This window comes from Dromaius novaehollandiae, chromosome 2, assembly GCF_036370855.1.
Source record: "Dromaius novaehollandiae isolate bDroNov1 chromosome 2, bDroNov1.hap1, whole genome shotgun sequence".
NCBI lineage: Eukaryota > Metazoa > Chordata > Aves > Casuariiformes > Dromaiidae > Dromaius > Dromaius novaehollandiae.
Window position 1 is genome coordinate 92,070,619 of NC_088099.1, and position 25,052 is coordinate 92,095,670.

The 25,052-nt window shown below is 39.6% G+C and overlaps 2 protein-coding genes across 12 annotated transcripts in view; one reads left to right on the forward strand and one right to left on the reverse strand.

Annotated features, from left to right (window-relative positions):
• Nucleotides 1-9,170, reverse strand: part of PIGN (phosphatidylinositol glycan anchor biosynthesis class N) — a 108,159-nt gene extending 98,989 nt beyond the window's left edge. For 5 of the 8 annotated variants that reach the window (XM_064506893.1, XM_064506896.1, XM_064506898.1 and 2 more), the window contains exon 1: nt 9,047-9,170. The gene's annotated coding sequence lies outside the window, so the exon portion shown is untranslated. The other 3 variants (XM_064506895.1, XM_064506894.1, XM_064506892.1) reach the window with 3 other exon arrangements.
• A 154-nt stretch (nt 9,171-9,324) lies between these two features.
• Nucleotides 9,325-25,052, forward strand: part of RELCH (RAB11 binding and LisH domain, coiled-coil and HEAT repeat containing) — a 78,974-nt gene continuing 63,246 nt past the window's right edge. Inside the window, exon 1 of one of the 4 annotated variants that reach the window (XM_064506902.1) lies at nt 9,325-10,086. In XM_064506902.1, coding sequence (XP_064362972.1) covers nt 9,573-10,086 — 514 coding nt within the window. In that variant the 5' untranslated portion in view covers nt 9,325-9,572. The remainder of the gene's footprint in view (nt 10,087-25,052) is intronic. The other 3 variants (XM_064506901.1, XM_064506900.1, XM_026115615.2) reach the window with 3 other exon arrangements.

Sequence of the window (25,052 nt, forward strand, 5' to 3'; positions counted from 1 at the left end):
AAAGCAAGGACCTTCTGACCACAACTAATTATTTTTCCAGAATAAAGTGATCTCAGCAGATTAAAGAATTTTTTTTTAAAGAATCTTCAGAAACAAAGTTCACCCCATCTGCCACCTACTGGGAACCAGAAAGACCTGCTCTCCTTGTACTCACAGGTATCAAAACCATAGGAAAAAAAATCCATTAGCTGCGAGTTCCTCACCAGCAGTCATGTGAGTGCAGGAACTCAATACAGAGCACCTGGACTGTGACAATGGCACAGCATGGGAGCAGGAAAGCTGCCATGAGCCACCTAAGCCCAACAATCAAAGACCGGAGGCAAGCAGTTCATTTCACATTAGCTCTTTCCTCTTTTCAAGTTGATCTTTAGCTTTCTAGCAAGATTTCTCTCTCCCCCCCCCTTTTTTTTTTTTTTTTTTTTTTTTGTTAAGAGAAAATACCACTCTCACACCACAGACCAGCACATCCTCTGCAGTGAGTCCTGCCTGCCACAGAACCTAAATCCACAGCACCAAGCTGAATCAGACCCTTTAAATCTTACCAGGAGTACTGACATAACTAAGCAAATGCAGCCCTCATTTCCCCAAAGCAATCAACATCTAAGCTGTATTTCTCTGAAGTTATAATCTCTCAGCATTCTAAATAAAGCAGAAAAACGACTCCCAGCACTTGCACAGGGGTACAATATAATTCTTTGAGAGAAATGTAACATTTCCTTCTTCCATTTTCAAATATGCAATAAAATATACACAAAATATTACACAGAATATGCCCTGCTGGCAAGAATATTTTTAAGGATGAAGTGTCAAGACAAGGAGCTCAAGATACATCAGTCTTTTATTTTTTTTTCTTTTTAAGGAAGGCCTATGCTCCACTAAACATCAAGTCCTTTAAGATGAAGAAAATCCTTTGGCAATGCATTTTCAATAAGCATCAATGACCTTGGTAAGTTTCTTTCACAGAAAAAAAAGATAGGAATGTCTGCTATTTTTCTGGCTGACAGATGCATTTTTCAGCTAAATAGTGCTGTGTATTATTTAATTTAAACTGTCAAAACACTGACTGTACAATTCATCCATACACAAAAATGAACTTTTTGCTTAGGGCGAGGGAGGCAAAATTGAAGTTTTCTGGTGGAAGTGACAATATTTTTCATGGCATGGCAGTTTTGCATCATCTAAACTGGTACCGGCAGCCCTTGCTCTATTCTTTTATCAATTTAGAACTTAAAAAAAAATTATACTAGTCAAGAAATGCAATCAAGTTATTCTTGCTGCCAAAAAACACACACCTACTGACTCTAAGTTTATTTATAAAACAGACTTACCAGCTAGCCTCAGAGTAACCCTCACGCATATCCTGATGCAATATTTAAGCACAGAAAACTGAAACCCCTCACCTTGGCCTCACAATATGTAATCATACAATGAATAGAAGTGGGATAATGATCAAGTCCCTTTTCCTCCTTTCCAAAATTTCATTTTCTTTCTCAGTCGAGGCGTAATACACTCTGCCAGACAATGAAACTGCAGCTACAGTATTTCCACTTGCTCTTGCACTGAAGTGGCTTTTGTGATTCAAACCATCTGTTCGAAATTATTTTATATTCAACATCCTCACTGAGCATTTTGTGGATACAATAACAAATGACATGTTTTAAATTTTAAATGTGGTTCAGTAAAGCACATCCAAACCTGAGGCAAAGAGCTCAGAAAATTAAATATTCTTTCAACATCGCTTGATAATAAGATTACTCTGCACAGAAATGCCTCCTTTGCCAAAACTTTCAAAGGAGAATTTTGATTATGGCCTAAAAGGCAGAATTACAGATAACGTATCAAATGTCATAACACTTGGATTATCAGCAAGTCAGTTACCCAAATGTCAACGTAAGCAATTTTCTCCAAATTAGCCTGTAAATGTGGGAAATAGTATCCACAAATCTCCCAGGCACAGGAACATCCTCAAGAACAACGCTAACAGAGAAAAAGCAAGGGTATTTCTGAGAGACGACAACTGCTTTAAGGCATACAACAACAACAAAAAGAAAAAAGAAAACAAAAAAGAGCATCATCCTTTAGTAATCCTTTAGCAATCCTTGTTATCCTTTAATAATACTTGTTAACCAAGTGGACAGAACTAAGAGTAAAAATTCAGCATCATACCTGCTCAGTATGCAGGCAGTTAAAAGTTCAGATCTTAGAAAAACAGAAGCCAATAACAATGAATCCTATGTGTTTTTTGCTGCAAATCAGCTAATTCATTAGGCTACGGCACTTTGTGGAGCCTAAGTCTGCTCTCCAGAAGCGTTCGCAATTCCTCTTGGCTATTCCTTGGCTTCTCTTCCAAGTCACACAGCCATTCCCTATCAGCTCGTCTTCCTCAAGCCCCACTGTTCTACAGCTGAACACCGTATTTTTATCACAATATCGAGAGTCCATTTAACTTTCTCCTGTCAAAAAATTGTGTTACTTTGTGTAGCTTCCCTATTCCTCCAGGGAATAATCAGATTTTTTTTTTGTCATCGGTTTCTTTTGTCCTGTTTAGAGACACGTACAGATTTTTTTTCATTTTACAAGTAATACAGGATATTGGGGGCAGGGGGGGGACATCAGCATGGGAGTGTCTAATGGAGCCCAGCACACTTGCTTCCAAAGCTATTAGGTTCAAGGATTAATGAACACTTATGAGAATACAAGTGTGTGGAAGACAGCTTGCCACAGCAGTCTTGCTGTCTCATCGGAGCTCTACTGGACAATCCAGGGCTCAAGGCCCCCGAGACATTTTTTAAGACATGTACTATGCAATAAAGCACATGCAGCAATACAAGCAGCGCAGTTCCTCCCTTTAGCAATAACAGGGAGCAGGGACAAACTCTTCAAAGTCATATAGTATGTACAGGAGTAAAGCACACAAAAAAGGATGGAAAAAGAATGATCTTCAGCTGTATTAAGTTCTGCAAAACCCAACCTGCAGTTTATTCTGTATACAAAAGAACTCAGACAAAAAAATAATAGTGCTTAAAGCATGTTCCTTAGCCGCTAATAGGAGTGAGGAAGACATTAAAAAAAAAGCTGCCATATAAGTTTTGTCATGTTTCAAGTCATACTTTCTTCTTGATATCAATTGTTACCAAAAACTAAAAAAATAAGTCTAATAGTATGAAGCCACTTATCTACTGAATCTTGTACATAAGCCTCTGAATGCTGATTTTGCAATATTTTCAGGCTCAAGGAAAGAGAAAAGAACTCCAGAAAGACCTTCTAAACATAAAGTAATATTTTAAATAATAGCAAAGAATTACAGAAGTCAGATAATCAATTCATGGGTTCCCACCCTATAAAAAAAGATTAGGTTTTTAAGGACTTTTGGGCTCAAAAAGACTTCTTCAGTCAATTATGCTAACCAGTTGAATATCTTTACCTACAAAACTTAACTAACCTAATTCTCTATCAACATTGCTGTAAAGTCAAGTTTCCCACTGAGAATCAAAACCCACTGACAGTGTGAGGTAAACACATCCCTCCTTTTTTTGATAATTACCTTGAGATGTGTTTTTTTTTTTTAAAGAGATTATACCACACATTTTACTTCTAAACACACACGTCCAAAGAGTAATCTGCTAATGAAAAACAGAAGTAATGATCAATGTCCTGTTAAAATATTTATATAACGTGTAACTGAAGGCACTCGCTCTTTCCACTCCCAGCAGATGGTTGCTCTCCAAGGTCCTAAAGCATTTCCATTCGAAACGCAGTATCAATGTCCTGATAAAACAACTCATGCTTCCTTCTGGTGCGACTTCATCACATTCAGCACTTACTCTCTTTGGTATTTCTGAAAGGGAAATTCCCCACCCATTACCTTACTTGTCTTTCTAAGTCCTATGCAAATATTCAGAAGGGTCTTGCCTGTGCTTCAACAGTACCTGGGCAGCACCATTACAGACCCAGTCATTAGGAAATTCCATCTTAAGAACAGATGCTTTCAGTAAATACAGCTTCATCATAAGGAAACTAGTACAAGCAAAAAACCTCTCCAATTTCTTCACTCATCAAGGAAGCAAACTATTCAAGAAACTCCAACAACTAAGTCGAAAAATACAGGGGGGAAAAAAACACTAAAAGGCTAGATTATATCAATTTCAAGAGAGCATTCAAATTCTAAACTAGTAGTATAAGTACATACGGTATTTGATCAAGGATACTTTCAAGTTTTTAAAAAGCTTTCACAGAAAGAAATAACCTCCTCTTTACCTCTTCCTCTACTAGGCAGAGTTAGAGAGTGCTAATATAAAAAGCATTTTCCCAAGTGCATGCAAGACAAAGTGAAATACCAGTTACTTCAGCCTGAGATATATTTACTTTAGAACAAAGTTCTCCTTTTTGCCCCTACAGCAGTCTCTGCTAACTCAGTAATTAAAATTATCATTTATGATATATAAAATCATAAACAGCCTCTGTTGAAATACTGTGAGCTTACATTTGATTTTTGAAAGACTTGTACATGACAGACATTTGTTTTTCAGCTGCTGACTGACTCCAATATTAATACAGCCAGGAAATAAAAGGATTCCTGGAAGCAACTGGGGCACTGCTGATTTAAAAGGAAAGCTCCCCACCACTCAAAAATTCTCTTTGGCAAACTAGGACAACAGTTGCACTGTAGAAGATAGCTCAGAGAACAAGGCAAAAGCAGCTGGACAGAGACGCAGAAGCCTGGAAAACACATATGGATAATATCTCTCTAGTTTATATTACGCTTCTCCCCTGGGGAAACAGACAAGTACTTGCAGTTTCCTGATCTCTGCTACCAGAACAGGGGAGTCCTACAACACAAGTAGGTAAAAGACTACAAACAGCAGTCACTGTTATTTGAGAGGGACATCAAGTATAGTTACATATTAAGAACATGAAGGGAAGGTCTGCTTACCTGTCTTAATATCTGCTTTTAGAGAACACAACCACCTAGTTTTAAGGCGACAGGAAAAGTCAGTTATTCACTTCTGTGTAACAGCTATTCAGCTGTGCTGCACCATCTTTAGGAATTTGCTTGTAATTAAAAGCATGCATTTTTCAAAATACTTAGGACCAGGAAGGCAAACAAATTTTATCAGGCTACACTACAAAAATAGCCAACATGGAAGTAGCAGTTAGAAGAACAAGAACCTTTTGACCTCAGAACTCCAGACTGACTTTACAATTATTATATTCATACTTCACTTCGATCTGTTTCCCTTTCTCATCTTACCTCGTCCCTCAATTTGAAGCATGTAAGGCATAGGACACCACATTCTGCTAACCTCTGCAACAGCCTTCCGTAAAGCCCACATTTCCAGACAATACACATCTTCCAAAGGATTCCAGATGACAGTGAACGAAACCCAACAATTAAATATTCTAGTGTTTGTCAGAGAGTCATTCCATTTATTCCCCAAATCAAGCCTCCTCACTCAAAAATAACTCTACCTTTTTCTCTGTTCTCCCTCACAAAAATATAACATGCAAACATCAACAAAGTTTCATTCCCAACTTTCTAAAAAACTCCTTAGGCTCTCTGTTTGTTTCTTTACAGTATTTCCGACATCTTCCAAATATCCACCATTCACATTAATGCTTCAAAACAACTGTTTTATAGGTAGAAAACTGCTCAAACCTCCCCCCCCCCCCCCAAAGGGAAGACATGTTTTGGGTTTTTCCACACACACAATTCAGGGCCTCATTGGACTGGAGGTGGGGGGGGGGGTATATTTTTGATGTGGCTAAAAATATTTCCAAGAGACCCTTCTCAGTTCTGTGTTACTTTTATCTCAGATCCCAACTTTACAAACACTTTATAAAGCCAGTTTCTATGCCTAAAGGTGTGTGTACTTAAAATATTCTTATTATTGGAATTATTTGTGTGTTATGTCAGTATTCAAAAATCATGCCCTTAAAACTAGAAGAGAAATACAAAGTTTGGGAGAAGTGACACATTTTACATATAACCTATTGATATTAAGTATCAAAATTTGTACTATTCATTTCTTGTAAAATAGCACAATAGTTTTGAGGTTAGAGAGTTTACAAAACACTGAAACCCAAGTTCTTGTAAGCATCAGTAAAAACAACATAAAAGAACTAACATAGAGGTTTTGTTTGTTTTAAAGGAAAGAGGGGAAAATGTTAGATTTAAACAAACATACATAGATAAAGGTACTTTCAGCTAGCACCTTTAAAAGAGGACTTAAGCAAAAGTTGGCATAACTGACAGACTTCCATTATTTTAAGGTAGAAATTAGACTCAGTCCACTTTTTTTTTTTTTTTTTTTTTTTTTTTTGCCCCCTATAGCTTGACTGGGACTGCAACAAGTCAGCTAAAAAAAGCTACCCTACTTCACTGCAACATTCACGACAAACTAATTTATTTCAAATGACTAGCACAGAAACACCCAATGTGAACTCAGCAATTACAAAATTTGTTATGAAATTAACCTTTTCTACAGAGGGTGAAACAGGAATCCTTCAGAGTTTGACTTACAATGTACATTCACTCACTGTGAGAACGGTTTATACCAAACCAGAGTAGCACAGAAAACAAGAACGACTTACACACGAAAACAAAGTCTGTAGAGGGAACCTCAAACTGGTAATATGTTTATTTAAATAAACTTTGAAACATTAGCTCAAGATCCAACAACTTTATAAAAAACAATACAGTAAAATTTAAGATAAAAATTTTTCCTACTCATTTTCCTTCTCAAGAAATAAGTAAAACAAGTTCATCAAAAAACATGCATGGATCCAAAAATAAGATATTTATACAAAAAAATGAAGCTTTTTTTTTCCTTCCTCCTCTCTCTACAAGCACCCTGTATTTTGGGTATCTATTTTGAGATATCTATTTTTAGAAATACAGGCTTTCCAAGATGTATTTAGGTACACTGTTCTTTGGATATACAACTTGAGACACCAATCCAGTGTGCAAATCCTTAAAATAGTAGAAGAAAACATAGATTCCAATAAGAGACAATGCAACTTGATGAACAATCTGTGTCTTTCAGAATGACTGCTGAACAAAAAAAAAAAAAAAAGATTCATAGATGTCTGTCTCAAGCACACCCACACAATGCTTTGTTTCCAAAATCTATGCAACTTTTTCCTCTCATACATCTTCCAAGGTGCTACATCCTTCTTATCATGTTTTCTCAAGTCTCTCTACACAAAAGAATACACTTTTATATACTCTAAGAAACCATTTTTAAGCATATCATTAAGGATATTTTAAACACATTCTTCTTCCTACAGTCTTCAACTCTGGGATATTCACTTCAGCTGTGTTAATTTTATCCCAGCTGTCCCTAAATCATTTTGGAGCCCCATCAGTGTAAATACTTTAGAGTTTGTTTCATAAACTCTAACAAAGGTCTGCAGAAGTAATGAAGCAGGGGAATATTTTTTGATTCTTCTAAGTGAAGGAGGAAAAAAAAGTCCTTACTGTAACACCACATGCAAGTCTGCAGAAATAAGTCTCTCTTAAAAGGACAGTATTGATCATTTTTACTGTCAACCTTTAAATCACATGTAAACACTAAAGTTGGCCACTAGAGGCTGCTACAGGACATCAGTAAGTTTTTCTTCCATTTTAAGTGAACAGGCCGAGCACCTTCCTATCAATTTTTAAGGTGCTCAGACTGAGCATGCTTTAACTCTCCAGAAAGGAAAAGAAAAAAAAGCACAAGACTTTTTTAATGGCTCCTAATTCTACTGGAGCACCAAAAGAGAAAGTAGAAGTATTTTTCATTCTCATTTTTATTCATAGTCTTGGTCAGATTTCAAAACATTTTCAGCATACTTTTACTTTGTGCTACAAACCAGTTCACACTCCACTACTTTCTTTTTCTGTAATATAGATATTAAACAGTAAGTTATTAAGAAAAAAAATCAAAGTTTGTTATACCACACAAAGAAAATGTAACTGCATTTTTAGGAAAATATATGTAAATTAAAAACAGGAAATACTATCATTCCCTTACAGCATACAAAGAGGATAGACACCGAATCGTTTGCAGTCACAATACTGAGCACTGCTTCTGTATCTACTAGCAAATCTAGTAATTCTCCGTAGGTTTTTAAAACTGTATTTCTACAGCCTTCATCTGGGTTAACTCATTTACAGAACCATCCCCTCCAAATACTCAAAAACATTCATCATCTCACTTCTGTAAAGCCTCAGTATCACAGCCAAACGTTGCCACTACTTTACTACCAAGACTTCAGTTCTGCTCTCAGTGAGGCAAACAACAGAACTGCTACTGAATCGGTTTCATAACTACAAGTAATGTCCTATTCCAGTTAGTTTCCTGAGAAACTGGTGAGCAAACAAAGCTGTCTCCGTCGTGGATCATTTCTAATATCTACTGAAAGAGAAAGTGAGTTTTCCCACTGATTTTTCACTTCCTTCAGGAAAAATCACCTTCTGTTACACTCAAGCTTCAACTTGAGTACCTTGTAGGTACCACCTGTGGCTTAAAGCACCTCACATCGTTTTACGACTGATAATATCATACTCTCAGATACATAGTTTATTATTGCTACTTTTTACCTCCAATTTCATGCTCCCCGTTTTAAGGCTTATTAAGTACAGCGTACACTACATTATTCTTTAAGGCCGCCAAGACTTAGCAGGGCCGAGGCAGCGGCTGCGGTGAGGGGCTCCGCCCCGGCTCGGAGGCGGCTGCCGCCCGCACAGGGCGCGGCCCCGCCCGGCCTTGCCGCTCTCAGCCGAGGCAACCGGGAGGGCGGCCGGAACCCGGGCTGGCCCCGCCGCCGGGGCAGCGGCGACACGCGGCCTTCCTCCCCCCCAGAGCCGGCCCGCAGCGCCAGTCCGATAACGCCGGGCCCCGCCAGCAGGGCGGAGCACCGCGGCCCCGGGGCAGGAACCCGCGTCGGCGGCCCGCAGCGCCCGGGGCCGGAGAGCCGAGCCCGGGTGCAGCGCCGACCCCCGCCCGCTCCCCGGCGCTGGGGTGGAGCCCACCGCACTCATTGCGCACGCGCCCCCACTCACTCGTCTCCCTGCCGCGCGCGCGCGCAGGCTCCTTCCTCTTCCGCCGCACTCTTCCCTGCTCCTCCCCCCCGGGCGGCCTCGCGAGAGCCATGCAAGGTACCGGCCCGTCCCCACCTCGGCGAGAGACCACGCCCACCCCCCGGGCGTCACGCGCTAGCCCCGCCCCATCAGACTACCTCCCCCGCCCTCTCCGTGAGGCCCCGCCCCAGCCTCCGCGCGGAGGGAGGCGGGCTCTCGGCCGGGAGGGGCGGGTGCTGGCGTCGGAGGAGCCGCTTGCGGTTGGCAGGGGAAGTCTCGTGAGAGCTGGGGCCCGGAAGACGGTAGTGGGAGCGGTGGGAGGTGGTTGAGGGGGAGGAGGAGCCGAAGGGCGGCGGTGAGGGAGCTGCTACTGCCGCCGGCGGCCGCGCCTGCAGCAGCGGAGGGGGCTGGCGGCGTCCCCGGCCGTGCTCGAAGGGGCTGCGGCGGCGCCGCGCGGTCTCGGCCGCGGTAGTGCCTCGGCAGCGGCAGCGCCGGGTCGGGCTGTAAGATGGCGGCGGCGGGCGGGGGTAGTAGCGTGAACCCCTTCCTCAGCGACTCGGAGGAGGACGAGCCCGAGGAGTCCAGGCCCGGCGGCGGCGGCAGCAGCAGCAGCAGCAGCAACGATCCGGGCGGGCCGCCGTCCCCGCAGCAGCCGCAGGAGGCGGCGGCGGCCGCGGGGAGCCCCGAGGCGCTGCCCGGCTTGCGCGCGGCGGCGCCGGGCGATGCCGGCGGCGGCGCGGGGGCGGGTGGCGGCGGTGCGGGGGAGCCGCCGCGGGTGTCCATGGACGCGCTGGCGGCGCAGCTGCTGCGGGACCAGTTCCTGCTGACGGCGCTGGAGTTGCACACGGAGCTGCTGGAGAGCGGCCGGGAGCTGCCCCGCCTCCGCGACTACTTCTCCAACCCGGGCAACTTCGAGCGGCAGAGCGGCACGCCGCCCGCTGCCGGGGGCCTGGGCGGCCTGGGCGGCGGCGTGCTCGGCGGGGCCGCCGGCGGCGGCAGGGAGCCCGGGGCCGGGCAGCTCAGTAAGTGCCGCGGGGAGCGCGGGGGCTGGGGGGTGTTGCCGGGGCAGGGCCCGGCGAGGCCACGGAGGTTGCGATGCCAGGGCAGGTGCCGCTCGCACGCCTGGTCGAGTCTCAGGCTTTCCGCGAGGTCACACGTGCCCCAAATGTCAGGATGACGGGGGGCACTTCAGCCTTAACTACTAGCCGTCTCCGGGCTTGCGGCGCTTTCTGTAGCGCTGGCTGTCAAGACGCAGGTTGTACGTTCGGGGTTCTTGTTCCCGGGATTAAGTGGTAACCATGACTGCTGATACGTTTGAAGTCTAAAAATCATCAAGAATGGGCTGTCAGAGGCCAGCATGCTGCTTCCGCTGGTATGCTGGAACGGCTAAGTCTTTGAAGGATGGTAGCCTTCCGACTCTCACTGGCATTACTTGGTCAGGGAGAGCTAATACAGTGTTTTATAAAGTTAATGCTGGTAGGCTTACTGAGTGCCAGCAGTCTTTGGTTCACTAAGATTAGGAGTTGCAGAGAAAATATACTCGATTAATATTTTGGGAGAAAAGGCAGTGCAGTCATTTGGAAAATCATGACATAGCAGGGCTTAAGAGCTTTTGAGGTTTAACGGTAGAATAAATAGCTTAGAATAAAATTACTTCTGTATTTTATCAATATTACTATCAAGAAAAGCAGAGTTTTAAAAGTGAAGTCTTTATTATGTTTTTAAGGTAGCTTATGTAAATGACTTTGAGAGAGAGAGATGCTGCCTGACTCTCTGACTTCTGAGGACTTAATGAACTTGTGGAAAAAAATGGAATGACAGGGGTTGTGGTCAACAGACAGTTGAGAGATGTATCTATGTATATGCATGTTTTCTGACATCTACGGGCATTTTGTAACTAATCCCATTCTTTTGCTTATTTAAAAAAATGTTTCTACTTTTGCAAGGACATGCAGTTAAAATTTGGAAATGACTATCAATATTTCTAGATGGCTAACAGTATTAGGAGATATCTAGACTTCCATCTTGTTGTTTCTCAATATTTTTTAGAAATGGTATGGATTTTTTATATTCTTACTATGGTGTTTAAACCCTAGTTATCTTGTTTATGAATACGCAGGATTTCATAGTTGGCTTTGAAGGACTGAGAGCTTCAGTGCAGTCATCTTCATGATAAGATTGGCGAATGTTGGAAAAACTTGTGCTTTGAGACAACAAAGTACCTAAATTCATGTTTAATTAAAAGCAGCTTCATTTGACATTCCAATCATTTCATCTGATTGACTAAACATTCTTTTTTCTTTGTTAACATGACATGTTGCATCCGCGAGTTTTACTGGTAGTGTACGTACTCTAGTAGAGTTAGAAGAACCCTCAGCCTGTGTAATTGTGGTGTTATGCATGCAGAAAGTCACTTCTTGGAATTCTACATCAATGTTAAATTACTTGAAAACATCTTAATGATTACTCTGCTGACCTGCTGTGTGAAAGATTGCGATAGGACCTCACTATTTAAAAAAAAAAAAAACGAGAGAGAGAGAATTAAAACTTATTTTCGGAGCAGTATGATAATACTGAGGCACGGTAAAAATAAACATCATGATAAACCTTACTTTAAAGCTTAAGTAGAAGTGGAAGTTTAGAGGATTTTTTCAAAGTTTTTTTTTTTGTCTCAAAAATGGTTCAAAAGAAAATTAGCATTGAGTGACATTAAAAGCTGACAGATCCAGAACGATGGAACAAAATCTATTTTAGTATAACTCAAGTAGGTTTTTGGACTTATTGCAATCAGACATTCTTGAGATCTAGAATCTAGCATAGAGCTAGCAGATGTGTCAGCACTGTTCAGCCTGGTTGTGGTTAATGGTAACAAGATAATAAAGTCTCCAGCCTCTGAACTTAAGCCAGTTTCCAAATGTTAAGAAACAGATTGCAAAAGACTCCGGGCTGAAAATTATATGATCTTTTTGCAAGAGTTTTTTTTTCCACTTTCCTCTGTGGTGTTAGGTATTAGCATCTGGTATTAGGTTTAGTTCAAGAAATAAGCCACAGGTAGTATCCTAATTTAGCTGAAGAATTCAGTTCTGTTAAGAAGTCCAGTCTGTTGTTCCTGCATTCTCTTAAGCTGTTGGATGGATCTTCTCATGGAGACTTGCAGTGAATTTAAGTGAGAGTGGCGAACAGTGTCCAATTACCTTCACTCTCTTTCGCTTTTACAGTAAATACACAGCAAAAGAGATTCCAGAATAAAATGGTAGGCTTCTTCATAGAAGATATTAACGTAGAAAAGCAGTGGAGTTTAGCAGGGTTATCATTTGAAGGTCACTTGAATCTGATGTTTGAGTGAGAAGAACCTTAATGTGCTCAAAATATTCATTTCTGTTTATATTTTAAGTCATAAGTTGTTCGCAGCACTTGCCTTGCACCTGCAATTTTTTTCCACACAAGTTAGATAAATTTCTATAGCTGTACACTGAGGTTTTGGTAATGCGAATGGATACAGTAGTAGTATGACTGGCAACTCTCGCTGAATGTGAGGTATGCCTGGAATGCTGCCTGTTGATTTCCATGGAGCAATGCAAAGTTCTCAGGATCCTTTTAAACAAGCTAAAAGATAAATACATGCTGGAATCTCTTGTGTTTTCTTTTTTTTTCCTTTTTCTAGACTGCTATGAAGAGATTTTAATGAAATATCGTAGGAGCTAGAAAAAGGCAACTAGTATCATGTGGTCAGCAAGTGACTTAGAAGCTGTTTTTTCTTTGAGCTGTGCTTCAGAGTACTTGATTACATAAGCATTTGGTAGTCACATGACTGAGGTTTCTTGTATTTTTGCAAAAACACCCTTCTTCCAGCAGGAATAATGTATCACAGCTGCAAACAGATTAAGCTATATTGTGAGGAAATATATGGAATTGTGTTGTATATTCCACAACTCTGATCTTTTAGTTTAATATAAATTCACTTAGTGAATGAGTCAGTGCTGTTGATTTAGACATACAGGACCTGTATGTAGTCATCATCCTTCACACACAGCTGTGCTACATCTTCTCCAACTTCTTTTATGTCAGCTTCCCCCACTGGTTTCAATAGCAGTAGCTCCAGATTTGCTAGAGCATTTTGATAGCACTTTTTTAAAGCTAGTGGTATGAGTATATAGTTTGGAATTCCGTGCTATATATTGTATTTCTCATGTTTTACAAGGTTTTGGTCTATGTACAGGTACTTGCACCTACACATATCAAATTTGTGTCGCCTTCCCTATCACTTTTGTATAAGCAAGTACAGTACAAATGAGGCATTTAAATTTGAAAATAATGGTAATTCAAATATCTCATCCCCGTTGCCCAGCCTCAGATGTTCTCCTGATGACTGCTCTGTGTTGACAGCCATAACTCAAATTCAAGGACAATAGATAAATTTTTTTTCTCGTGTGGTTGGTATTATGCCCTTCAGGTGCTATGCTTGACAAATGCCCTTTGCTGAAGGGATGCAATTTACACTGCTAGAACTAGCTTTAGTCTTAAAATCTGCCCTTTGTTTTCTTGTTTATTGCTATAAAAGCTCAACATTCTCAAATTAAAAATAGATATAATGCAAGTCATAAGAAGGGGTTTGATCTTGTTACATTATGTTTTTAAGGAGATGCTTTTTTCCAGTTATTTCCAAAATAAGTGTTTGTAATTTTCCATGGAGTTGATTCTGACTATATTAATCTAGTTTCTGAGCATAAAAATAAAGTTGATTCTGCTTCTGTGTAGTAAATGTCTAGTTTTCTTTGGGATTTTGCTGTTTCAGCTGCAGTAAAGTATCTCTCTGTCTCTGCTTATGGCCTTTGAAATTCAGGTGAGTCCTAGTGGAAGAAGCAGATTGAATATGCTGTTGTGAGAAAGGGGTGTTTTGATAACAGTTCTGAATCCTGAATTGCAGAGAAAGTGACAGTGTACAGGCCCTTGTCATGATCAGTGTCCACCACATTTTTTTTTGTATGAATACATAGCAAGACAGCACTATCTCGAAACAGTTTGTTGTATCTCAGCTTAAATGGCAGTCCAAATAAGATTGGAAATTGGGAGGAAGACAGTATCAGTTGTTCTGATGACTAGGTTTTTGGTTGTCAGCTCAAAGCTCTTGTTGGTTTCTTTATGAAAATAAACAAAGATGTATGTGGTCTTGTTAGCTACCTCTCTAGACACTGTTGCAGTAGGAGGACTTGTGAGTGGAACGGTGGCTTACAAGAAAGGTACTTCTCTTATTAAGGACAAAAGAGAGAGATGCGAACGAATAGAAAAAGAAAACTGCTGTTACTGACAGATAGGAGAGACTGACTATCGTTTCCTTAAACGAAGTAAAGAGTTGAAGGATGAGACACTTGGATGTAATGCTGAAGGAAAGGAGAGCTAAGCACCCTTCAGAACTGCCTGAATGAAACCTTAGAGGGAGTGACTGAGCTCTATCATGCTCTGAAGTTGTCTTTGCTAATAGAGAAGCCAGCTGAACTTCCTCCAGCTGTGAGTGCTTTAACCCCTTCTCCTTTTCATCAACATTGGTATTTATGAAATATTTTCAGTGGGAGATGCACTTTATTGTTCAAGACCTTGTTAGCTGAGAACTTCTACCATTCCATTCTAGTTGTCTAATGAGTAGAACTAGATCCACAGGAATCTCCTAATGAGATAATGCAAGCCTTGTTTCTGATGTCTGTGGTCGATGAGTGAATAATTTAAACTTTGGATAATGTCTCTGTTGGGATGATCTGGAATGCTATGACAGGTAGCTCAGAAGACAGATTAGTACACATGGGGTATAGCTACACAAAGAAATAAGGAGGTTAGGTAGTGTGAAATAAGCATGGCAGTGATGGGCAAATAACTGTAAACTAGTATCCACTGGGACTAGGTAGGCGCAAAGGAAGCTATCACTGAGTGCCATACATAACAATACATTTGCATCCTAGTTTGCCTCAAAGTCACTGATTTGTATTCTGCTGTCTTAGGATGTTATATGCAATGAGGAATCCAGCTGCATCGGTCTTGGCTTTCTGCTCTGTTCCTGTGCCAGGGGTTGCTGTTAAATTTCTGTGGTGGGGAAGGCAGAGTTGATCAGCCATAGGCACCTTAGCTAGTCTGGTTATGTTTGAGTTTATACCCTTCAGCAAAGGGTGTACTCGCACGTAACTGGACTAGTTACCAATGGATATTCAATTCTGCCTTTCCCACCAAGGAAAAGTTTTGTTGAAAGGTCCAGCAAAACAAGCATATTTTGTGCTGAAGCAGCACGTATTCCCTTCTACAAGTTTTGATGTTAGGGAAAAGGTTACATTTTCTTTGTGGAGAGAAGAAGGGAGACAGCAATAAGATTAGCTGGAACTTTGCATATCAGAATTGCATATCATTGGAAGCTTTTTAAGCTCCACTGTATATGAATTCACTCCTGGCTAAAGTGTATTGAGTTAGCTTTTCTTCTTCTGAGGATTATCTTTTTCTTGGTTGAAGACATGACCTGTAGATTCTGTTCTGCTGGGAGAATGCTTGCTGGAAATTTTATACAAGATTCATTGCCTGATATTGAAAGGTTTGTCTAGTATTTACAGACAAGCCCTAGAAATTTAGGTAGTTATATCAACTGTTGAAAGCTGATCTGTGTGCAAAGTCCCTGATCTTGATTGGTTTAAAACTAGTAAATACTGGACATGTGTTCTATAAACTCAGAGTTAAACTCAGAGTTAATGAAAATGTAGAAAAGGGATTTTTTAAAAAAGTTCTCATGGTTTCGAATAGAACTTATTCCAAAACTTAGTTTAGACATAAATGTATACATACATACATACATAGGCATTGCAAAGAACTTCACTATTTAAAATGCTGCATTGGAAGTCTCTTTCTTGTTGGTATATGGAGATAAAAGTCATAAATATTCTTATACTAAAAGGTTATGCTGTTGTGTGTTCAATGTCATAACTGTTTACCTTAAATATATTATTTGTATTTGATTTTCTAACATTTTAAAGATGCAGAGACAAAACAGGTTTGAGAAGCTGAGTTGGATTTTCCTCTGGCATGGGCTCAAACTTTGAGTGATTTCAGTAAAGCACTTCACAAGCCTTGTATTTTTGTTCATGATGCACATGCGTGAGACATGGCACAAAGTGCGTATTGAGTTTGTTGGACAAACACTTAAAATCTTTTTCTTAAAAATATTTTTTTTTCAGAGAGAGAGACCAAGATGAAAAAGCTTTTGAAAAATACTGAACTCTTCCCCTCTGTGCAACACAGGGGAGAGGCAATTTACTTCCTCCCTTCCTGCAACATAACACTGCATGATGGTGATGCATCTGATAGCTTTGCTTTTGAATTGGAGGAAATACTTGTACACAGAAACTCACAGAATAAGAATCTTATTTATTTAACGAGTGCTTTCTGATGTTGGGAGAGAGAGAGTTATGATCTGACAAACTCTTTAGAAAGATACCTGTTTGGATGCTGTCATTTGACAGGACTGTCAAAGAAAGAAAGAAAAATCATGGCAAAAATATTCTACTTTGTTTCTAGTCTAATTATTTATAGAATATGCCTGGACATATGTTGTTAAAAATTGAAAAATTTACTCTTGTCCTGAGATAGATGAAGAAACCAGGGAATGGGGAACACTTTGAATGTGAAATATTGAGCAAACTGAGAGAAAGCAACACTTGAGAATTAAGATGGGTACCATCTTGCACATTCTGCTTTAAATAGTCCCTCATCAAAGACAATCAGTTAAAGAATGGATTGATACAAGATAATTTTGCTTAATGACAGGGAACACAGCAGAGAATGAGGTTGCTGTCAGGAATGGAAATATCCTTGTAATGCCAGTCATATGATACACTTTGAGAAAGGCAGGGCAGCAGCACTGGGCATATGGAGTTAACTTGATTCCATTGCTGCTTTCTAATTTCTGTCAAAGCCTGCTGGGGTCTGGAGCTGGAGGGAGCGCCTCTGCACCGCACTCCTCACTTAGCTCTTTTTTGTTTTGGGAAGCTCTGTTGTCTCAAGCACTCTGCAGCGCACACGCATAGGAAGCCACTTTGGGTTTGACGCTATTCCCAAGCTAATACATCCCCTGGACCTCAGTGTTCATTGCAGCAGCATCCAAACAGCTTTCTGCAGGGCCAGCTCAATTCTTTCACTCTTAATTTGGCTGCTGCCCGAGACTGTCTATACAGTACGCTACTCTTCCCCCCCCGCCCCCCCCATGAAGTCAGATCAGGTGTATCTGTATCTATATCTTAACCCAACTGGGTTACTTGTGGGTGGCTTATTTCTGTGCTAGGGTGAAAGATCTATTTTCTGCTTACATTTCTTCCTTCTTATGAGCTTCTGCTGTGTTCCAGGAGGACCCCCTCACTCCATGAGTGTTAGCATTGTATCTCCTTATTACACATTGCCCTGTATCTACAAATTTTTTCTTATACATATCTGGTGATTGGTTTAATCTTTTATTCTTGACCAGCAAACATAGGCTTGTTTCCTCCAAGCAGTTTTAAGGTTCACATACATTCTATGAATTTTCATTGCTTGTTAATAATATGAAGAAGAAAAATATATTGATCATCTGTTTTCAGTCTCATTTGGATTTCCTCTCATGGACTAGTGTTATCTGATCACCTTAAAAACCTGTTGAGGAATTTTAGATAACTTGTAAGCTCTAGCAGCTCAAAAAGTTACATTTATTTTAATAGCTTTACTTACCTGGATTTTGTTTTCATTTGATGATGGTTTGAGAACTTTGTTTCAGTACACACTAACTTTGAAAATTCAGCTAGTCTCATACTAAGTGAGAACATCTGAGACGGGGCAAGACAGCCATCTGCAGTTACAAAACAAGGTTGATAAGCCAGGTGCTTATAATGTAGTGCATGATACGATAAAGTAGACTCTAAGGCTCCTAGTTTCATGTCAGAGTAACCATAGCAATGTGTTATGTGTTCATGCAGTATAAGTTCACTTTGCAGGCTCAAATTGGTTTAAAATTTTGATGAATAAGTCTGTTTCTTTGCTGTAGGGCTTATGCTAGATCAGATATCTGCTGTTGTGGATCAAGTTTGCATTGCTGGCTGATCCAGCAGCAGTAAGCTTGAAACAAGTTGAAAGATAGCAGAAGTTTTAAAGGCAACAGCCATATTAAGACTTCAGAATAATATTGCTCAACAGTTGTCATGTGAAATTTGGTCAGACTTGCAGTGAGGGAACATGCATTATCATTTGAGGTGAATTTCTTTTTAAGAGTTTAATTCATTTATTCATATATATTGCACAATATATTTATTCCAGTGGCTACATAATGTAGCCACATATTGAAGCTCTGAATTGATAAAATCACTTTTGAGGTATTAACAGTGTTTTCCCCCTTAACTGATGTAAAAAGGATTCCATTAAAGCTCTTCAGGTTTTTAACTTTCACAAATGTGGAACAAGATTATCCCACTTGCCTATTGCTTTATTCACATACACATTTACGCAGTTCAGCACCAATGAGGATTTTAAGCATGTGCAAGTAATGCAAGAGAAAGTTTATTCGTTGTCACAGATACTCTCTGTCCCCAGTTTCCCCAGATCCTGCAGTTTCTGCCTGTGGTGATGTGGAGGATAGCTGAAGATGTTGGTTATTCAAGAATGTGCTTTTATAGACCAGTGTTTCTAAAAGAGAGCAGGCCATCTGTTCCATGGCTGTACGGGTTAGTTTATTGTACATTTTGAGTATTCAAGGTTGGTAAAATACTTAGTTGGCTGACTTCTTTAACACGAACAGAAATAGATCTAAAATACATTTTTGTATATTTGCATTTTCTTAGGCCTTAACCTGAACTAATTTTCACAGCTCTTTTATTGTACATATACCACAGAGGAAAAAAAAAAAAAAAGTAGCAGATCTGATTAGTTTCTAAGGAAACTTGTCAACCAGGATTTGTTATCAGAGTACTTGCTGATTTGCCTTCATGCCTTTTGAAAAATTAAAAATTAGATGGGATGTCCAAAAGCTAAAGGTAATCCATAATCTATAAAATGTGTTGTACCATTTGCTGTTTCAGATATTCAGTGTACAGAGTGTTTTTTCAACTTTTTGATTGGCAGACCCCTTAAGAAATCATGACTTAGGTTTTTTTTTTGATGGAAAATTTGACTTAAGAGTCAAATCTTTTTCAGCCAAAAAAGACTGTATTTGTATGTTAGGAGGAGGGAGGGTTGAACTAAGAGCAATTTACAGTGTAGTCCTATAAACAGTTGCAATAGCAAAACTTTGCAGCAGAAGCTTCCGTATATTTCCTAAAGCTAAATGGAACTACACTATTGGTTGTCTTAAAGGTTGCCCTAGTAGTAGTCCATGAATCTTAGGTAGAAAACCATTGTGGTAGAGGATGTTTTTAGCTTTTCACTTCTCATGAATCTGAAAGAATATCTTATAACTATAAAATTATGATTGCATTCTTCAAAAATAATTTGAATTAGATGTTTTTCTGACATTTAAAATTCTAACTACTTTCATTGTACGGTATTTCATAAAATTGGACTGTAATTTATTGCCCTCCATGAAAGTGTAGCTATTTGAATTATCATGCTTTTTAACAACTAAACCTCAACAATTCCCTATTTTAATTTCTCATGATGTTCTGCAAAGCAACTTTTCTATGATTAGGTCAAGAACAAAGAACAAATTCTCATTGTCTCATCATTAAGATGATGTTAACGGATAATTTTTGATGGCCTCACCCTGTGGGTGAGAGTTGTGGGGTTTTGTGGGGGGGTTTTTTGTTTTTAATTCAAGATATGCTAGAAGGCATAAACCTAAACTGGCTTGTAAACACAGTTGTGCCTGAGAGTGAAGTGAGAGATTTTGGTAAGGCTTCTTCTTAGTAAAATCTTATGTGGTGAAAATTTACCTTAGTGAAGAGTCAGTGCTATTATCAAATAAAATTACTTCTGCTAGATCAAGTTGCTTATGTAATACTTATATCACTAATTTTAAAACATTTTAACTTTCTCTGAAGTGAAAAATCATGTCTGATTCATGTCTCTGGAAGCAGAGTTTCTAGAGCTCTGCTTGCATAAATATTCAAAATTCTCTATATAAAACTTTTGTTGTAGCCAGTAGCATGAAGAATGTTCCACAGCAATTTTTTTTTTACAAGTTATGTTGCATGTTCATGTTTGGTAAAGCTACAATAAATGACAAGTAGAACTACGTTAAACAATCATCTGTAATTTCTTTGTAGACTGTTTTTTCTTTTCTGCTTTTTGTTTTATTTAAAAATAGTAGTTTTCCTTTCTTATCCAAATAGTGACATGCTGGGATTGATTTCTGAAGAGTTTGGATGATGGTTTTGTACTAACATGATAGGCCGAAGTTGTTATCCAGGCTAATAGACTTTTTTTCTTGGTAAAGTGTTTTCGTTAACAATCTCCCCAAAAAGGCAGTAACTTCCTATAATCAGTGCTTACAGTAAGTAGATGTAAGATGTCTTCTACTTACAGCTATTTTTTCCTAGATAAAACCCACATAATATGTAAAGTCTGGCTTAAAATGGGAAGGATTTTGTCCTAGTATACTTAATATCCCAGTGAAAATCTATATTTGATGTTTATTGGGAGGAATTCCCTTTGCACTGCCTATTGTCCTGTATGTATGCTAATCAAAAACAGTCTTCTACTAGCCAGTTATTACTCTGATCATTTTAAATTGTGGTAACAGTCTTGTTTTAAGGTTACAGATACTTTTTCAATAAAAGTGACTATTTATGGTTAGAGATGCAAAGTAGATGTGTTTTACAAATGTAATACCATTAGTACTTCTTGAATTTCAAGAAACAAAAATGGACTTTTTGGTCTTCATCTGCTCTGTTTGGTTAGTTTTTAGTACTTGCTGGTATGATTTCCTTTCATCTTAGAGAAGATATGACTGTTTATTGGCTGCTTTACCAACTAGTATTTTTTTAATCAGTTTAGGTGTTCTTGAAGTAAATTGTCATTTTTAAATGATAGCTTCCAAGAGATTTGTCTTAATGATGTTTCATGAGCTTTTGCATCAGGAAGTAAATTCCTTGGTTTTTCTATACTTTTAGCTGATTTACTATATAATACTCATGTAAAGATCACTTAATGTATTTATGTAAAAGATTGTAATTTTTCTGTTTAATTCGTGTATTGTGGAACGCTGGTTAGTGTGAACCCTGTAAGTGTCCATTTAGGTAAGCTGATGAAAAGTAAACTGTTTTTATGGTAATGGCAAATGAAACAATGGTTTTTTAGCATGTATGCTGGTGGAAAGGACTGTAGCACTTTGTTTTGAGGGTCTTTTGCGTTTTGCTTCTTGCACGGTTATACTTAACTTTCAACTAAAGAGAGGGATAAATATGCTAAGGGAACATGATCTGTAAGCAGAAATCTGCGCGTAATGCAGGTGACCATTCTGGGAATAAGAAGGGAATTAAAATTCTCTTCCTCTAAAATGAAGCAATATGTTAAAAGTTTATATATGTTCATGAGCAAAACCTGATGGCGAAGCTCATTTGTAACTTTGCAGATGAAGTTAAAGCAATTGCATTTGTATTTTGTTATCACATTATTATATTCTTGATAATTATAATCATTTGTAATATATAATATTAGGTATATTTTTGTATTTTAAAGCAATTGTATTTGATGAATGGACTAAAAATTTTCTTAACCTTGAGTATCAAATACTATTCTAAGCTTTTTGGTTTTTGTTTTGCACTGGTTGAGGCGAGAGATAGGAACTGCATGCACGCTCTCCTTTACTATCCCAGTCTATCTCCTGGCATTTTACTAGCATGAGGAAATATGAAAAGCCTCAGCCTGTTCTTCTTGTCTTTTCTGTGCACCTGTGGCACTGGTCTTTGTCTTATCATGTTCAGTGATAACCTTACTGGAGTTTTTTCTTCTTGCTTGTCAAAGCTTTTCTTGTTATGCTATTTTGATATTTCTGAAATGTTACACTATCAGCAATTATTTTTCCAATATGCCAATTCACTGGAAATGCTTTTAGCAAAAGGGAATTACTGACTAGAAAGAAAGGTGTTCTGTTTCAGAATACCAAAATAGGAAGTGTTAAAAAAATCCATATGCAGGAGACTGTTGGTAAGAATACGTATCATGACAGCAAAATGTCTTCCTATTACAATGTCAGCTCAGTTTTTTTCTAGAACAGAAACAATTCAGACGAAGCATACTTCTCCTTTTCAGCAGTTTCCCCCTTCAAGACTCGGTTTTGATTATTCTTTGCCAAATAACTTAAACCTAAGATTTTTATTTTTTATTAAAAAAAATTAAACAAAGAAATATAATTTGTTTTCCTAACAATTTTGATTATCTTTTCTTATCAGTTGGAAAAGTAATTCTCTTTTCTGAATGCTTTAGTTAAAATACTTTGGCTCAGTATACTGGAGTATGACTATGTACTTGAGAAAAATGATGGTGTTTCGCATTCCCCAGGTGAGCTGCCCAGGCTGAGCTCAGCACTTCCCTTGCTCCTTGCTCTCCTTCAAACAGCCCTGCTAGTTTTCCTGCTGAATGTGGCCAGGGTGTTGCCCGCAGGGACATCCTATTTTCACCCTTCAGTCCTTTGCTGTGCACATACCTCCCTTATGGAAGCATAAAATTTGAGGTTGTAAAATGTTACTGCTTTATTTTTTGGAGGACGGACTTACTCTTAGGAGGTAAGCCTCCACTGATGACGGCCTACAGATAAAGCAGTAGGGAATGAGGTAGCGGACGCGGTTAGCCGCACGGTGAGATGTTATGTTATATATGTGATGAGCTGGGGCAGGCATACCCTTGTTCAGCTCTGGGCATTTTTTAGCGCAGCTGTGGCAGGTGGGTGCCGTGACTCTGCCATTGGTATCGTATCCTGCATGCCTGCCAGTCCTGGGGTTTCCGCTCACCTGCCTGGGCAGTATTTTCAGCTAACTGTCTCGTATGCCTTTCTCTTCTCCCCTTGTTATCCCAGGTAATCTCATGGGCTGATAGGTTAGTAGCCTGTATCAGAAATCCGTCTTTTTTTGCTATTATGTGCTGTTTATATTTTTGTGTGGAAGTCAGTTCTATTACCTTAGAAGCTCCAATACATTGTAAAAGACCTAGTGCCAGTGGTGGGAAGATCTAGGTCAGTAGTGCTGCTGTGGCATTTAATAGAAGGAAGAGATCCAGTTGCTGCCCAGTATTCCCTCAGCCTTGGCACAGAAGCAGCTGTGCCTCGGGGCAGAGACTGCCAGCACAGCCAAAGTAGGCAAGGTTCATGTGGCACTACAAGCTTTACAGTGCAAGCACAAGGAGGAGGAGCTGTGTTGGACCTCACCCAGCTTGGCTGTGCTCAAGCATGCCTTTGCAGGTTGGTCACAGAAGCACACAGCTATACCCATGCTGAAGGGAGAGGGAAGGGAGCAGCTCCTGCATCTCTTCCTTTCCTGCTGCTTGAAACCTCTGCTTCAGCAGGGAGCTGTGGCAGTGCAGCAACTGCAGTGACTGGGTTTTCCCCATAGCTGGGGCTTGGCAAGGTGAAGCTTCAGCACTGGTGATTCACTGATGCCCGTGAAGCTGGTTTGGCCAGGATGCATCTCAGCCAAAATGCTTCAGCACTGGTGGCCTCTTACCTTAACAATAGAAACCACTGCTTTAGCCACACCTTGTATTTTAAAGGCAATATAATATAGCAAAGTAGTGGTGGATGCCTTTTGTTATATTATTCAAGCTATACCATTTAGCTGTAAGTGCCCACCTTAATCAAAATCTGCAACATGTATAGTCTAGAGGGACAATAAATTGAGAAGAAGATGCTCTTCAGCCTGTGTGTGTCTTTATCTTCAGGTTGAATAGGGTGAAGATAATGACTTTAGCACCCAGACTGGCTTGGTTTAGTAATGGCAGAATCAAGCTTAACATCGGCTAATTTATTTTCTTTCCAAGAAGAGAGGTGAGCTACATGTGAGGGTGGTCAGTTGCCTGGGTATGTCGGACTGGGCATGTTGTGGGGAGGATAGTGTGAAGACCTGAGACAGGTATTTTTGAGTCAGGAAGGAGGATCGGGAGAGGGAATTAATGGTACAAGGAAGCAGCCATGACATGAATTAATGCTTCTTAGCACATCGGATGTTTTTTCAACAAGTTTCGGATGCTGCTTTGGCAAATATGCTTGTGTGTATTATGGCTGGATTATTTATTGTATCGGTGAGGGACGAGGGAAGAGCCTTTGCCTTTAAGACATGCTGCTACTTATGTGAAAGCGCCTTTGTTGCGTACAGCTTTGGGTGCTTCAGAAATTAGTTGTTCTAATGTTACCTGCCTTGCAAGAGAAATTGAAAGTTGCACTGTGAACATGGCAAAGACTGCAAGGGGAGAAAGAATTGTGTTTCTGCTTTTGCCACAATGTTGCTATATAAGACGAAGTCACTTTTTAAAAAGTGTTTGTTCATTGATATTTCTATTTCTATATTCTCAGTTTATGTTTAGCTTTAGACTGAAATCTGATTTCAAAAAATTATTTGAGGAAACTTGCAGCTACAAATGAAATAAATTGGAGCTGCGCTCAGCATTATGCTGAACAAAGTGCTAGGTGTTCTGAAAAGTCAGATCTGAAGACTTTCACGCTGTGCATTTAAAATTCATGTTTACTTTTGAACTTAATCACTCTAACTGTCGTTCCCGATGTGTGAAACCTGGATTATTTCCACAACTATCCATTTTTCAGAGGTGCTTTAAGAAAAATTTTTATTATGCTGCTAAGTACTATAGAACAGCCTACAGGGAATTATTAAATACATCTTCAAAGGAGTGCAATAAATAAGACCAGAACCTTCAAACAAACAGTGAAGTTTAAGACTAAGTACTAAATGGAGACTCATTTAAGAATAATAATCTGTTTCTTTGGCTGGTTGACAAAGCATACTGAGAGGAAAAATTTAGGTGGCTAAAGACTATCGTGATATATCTATATCTG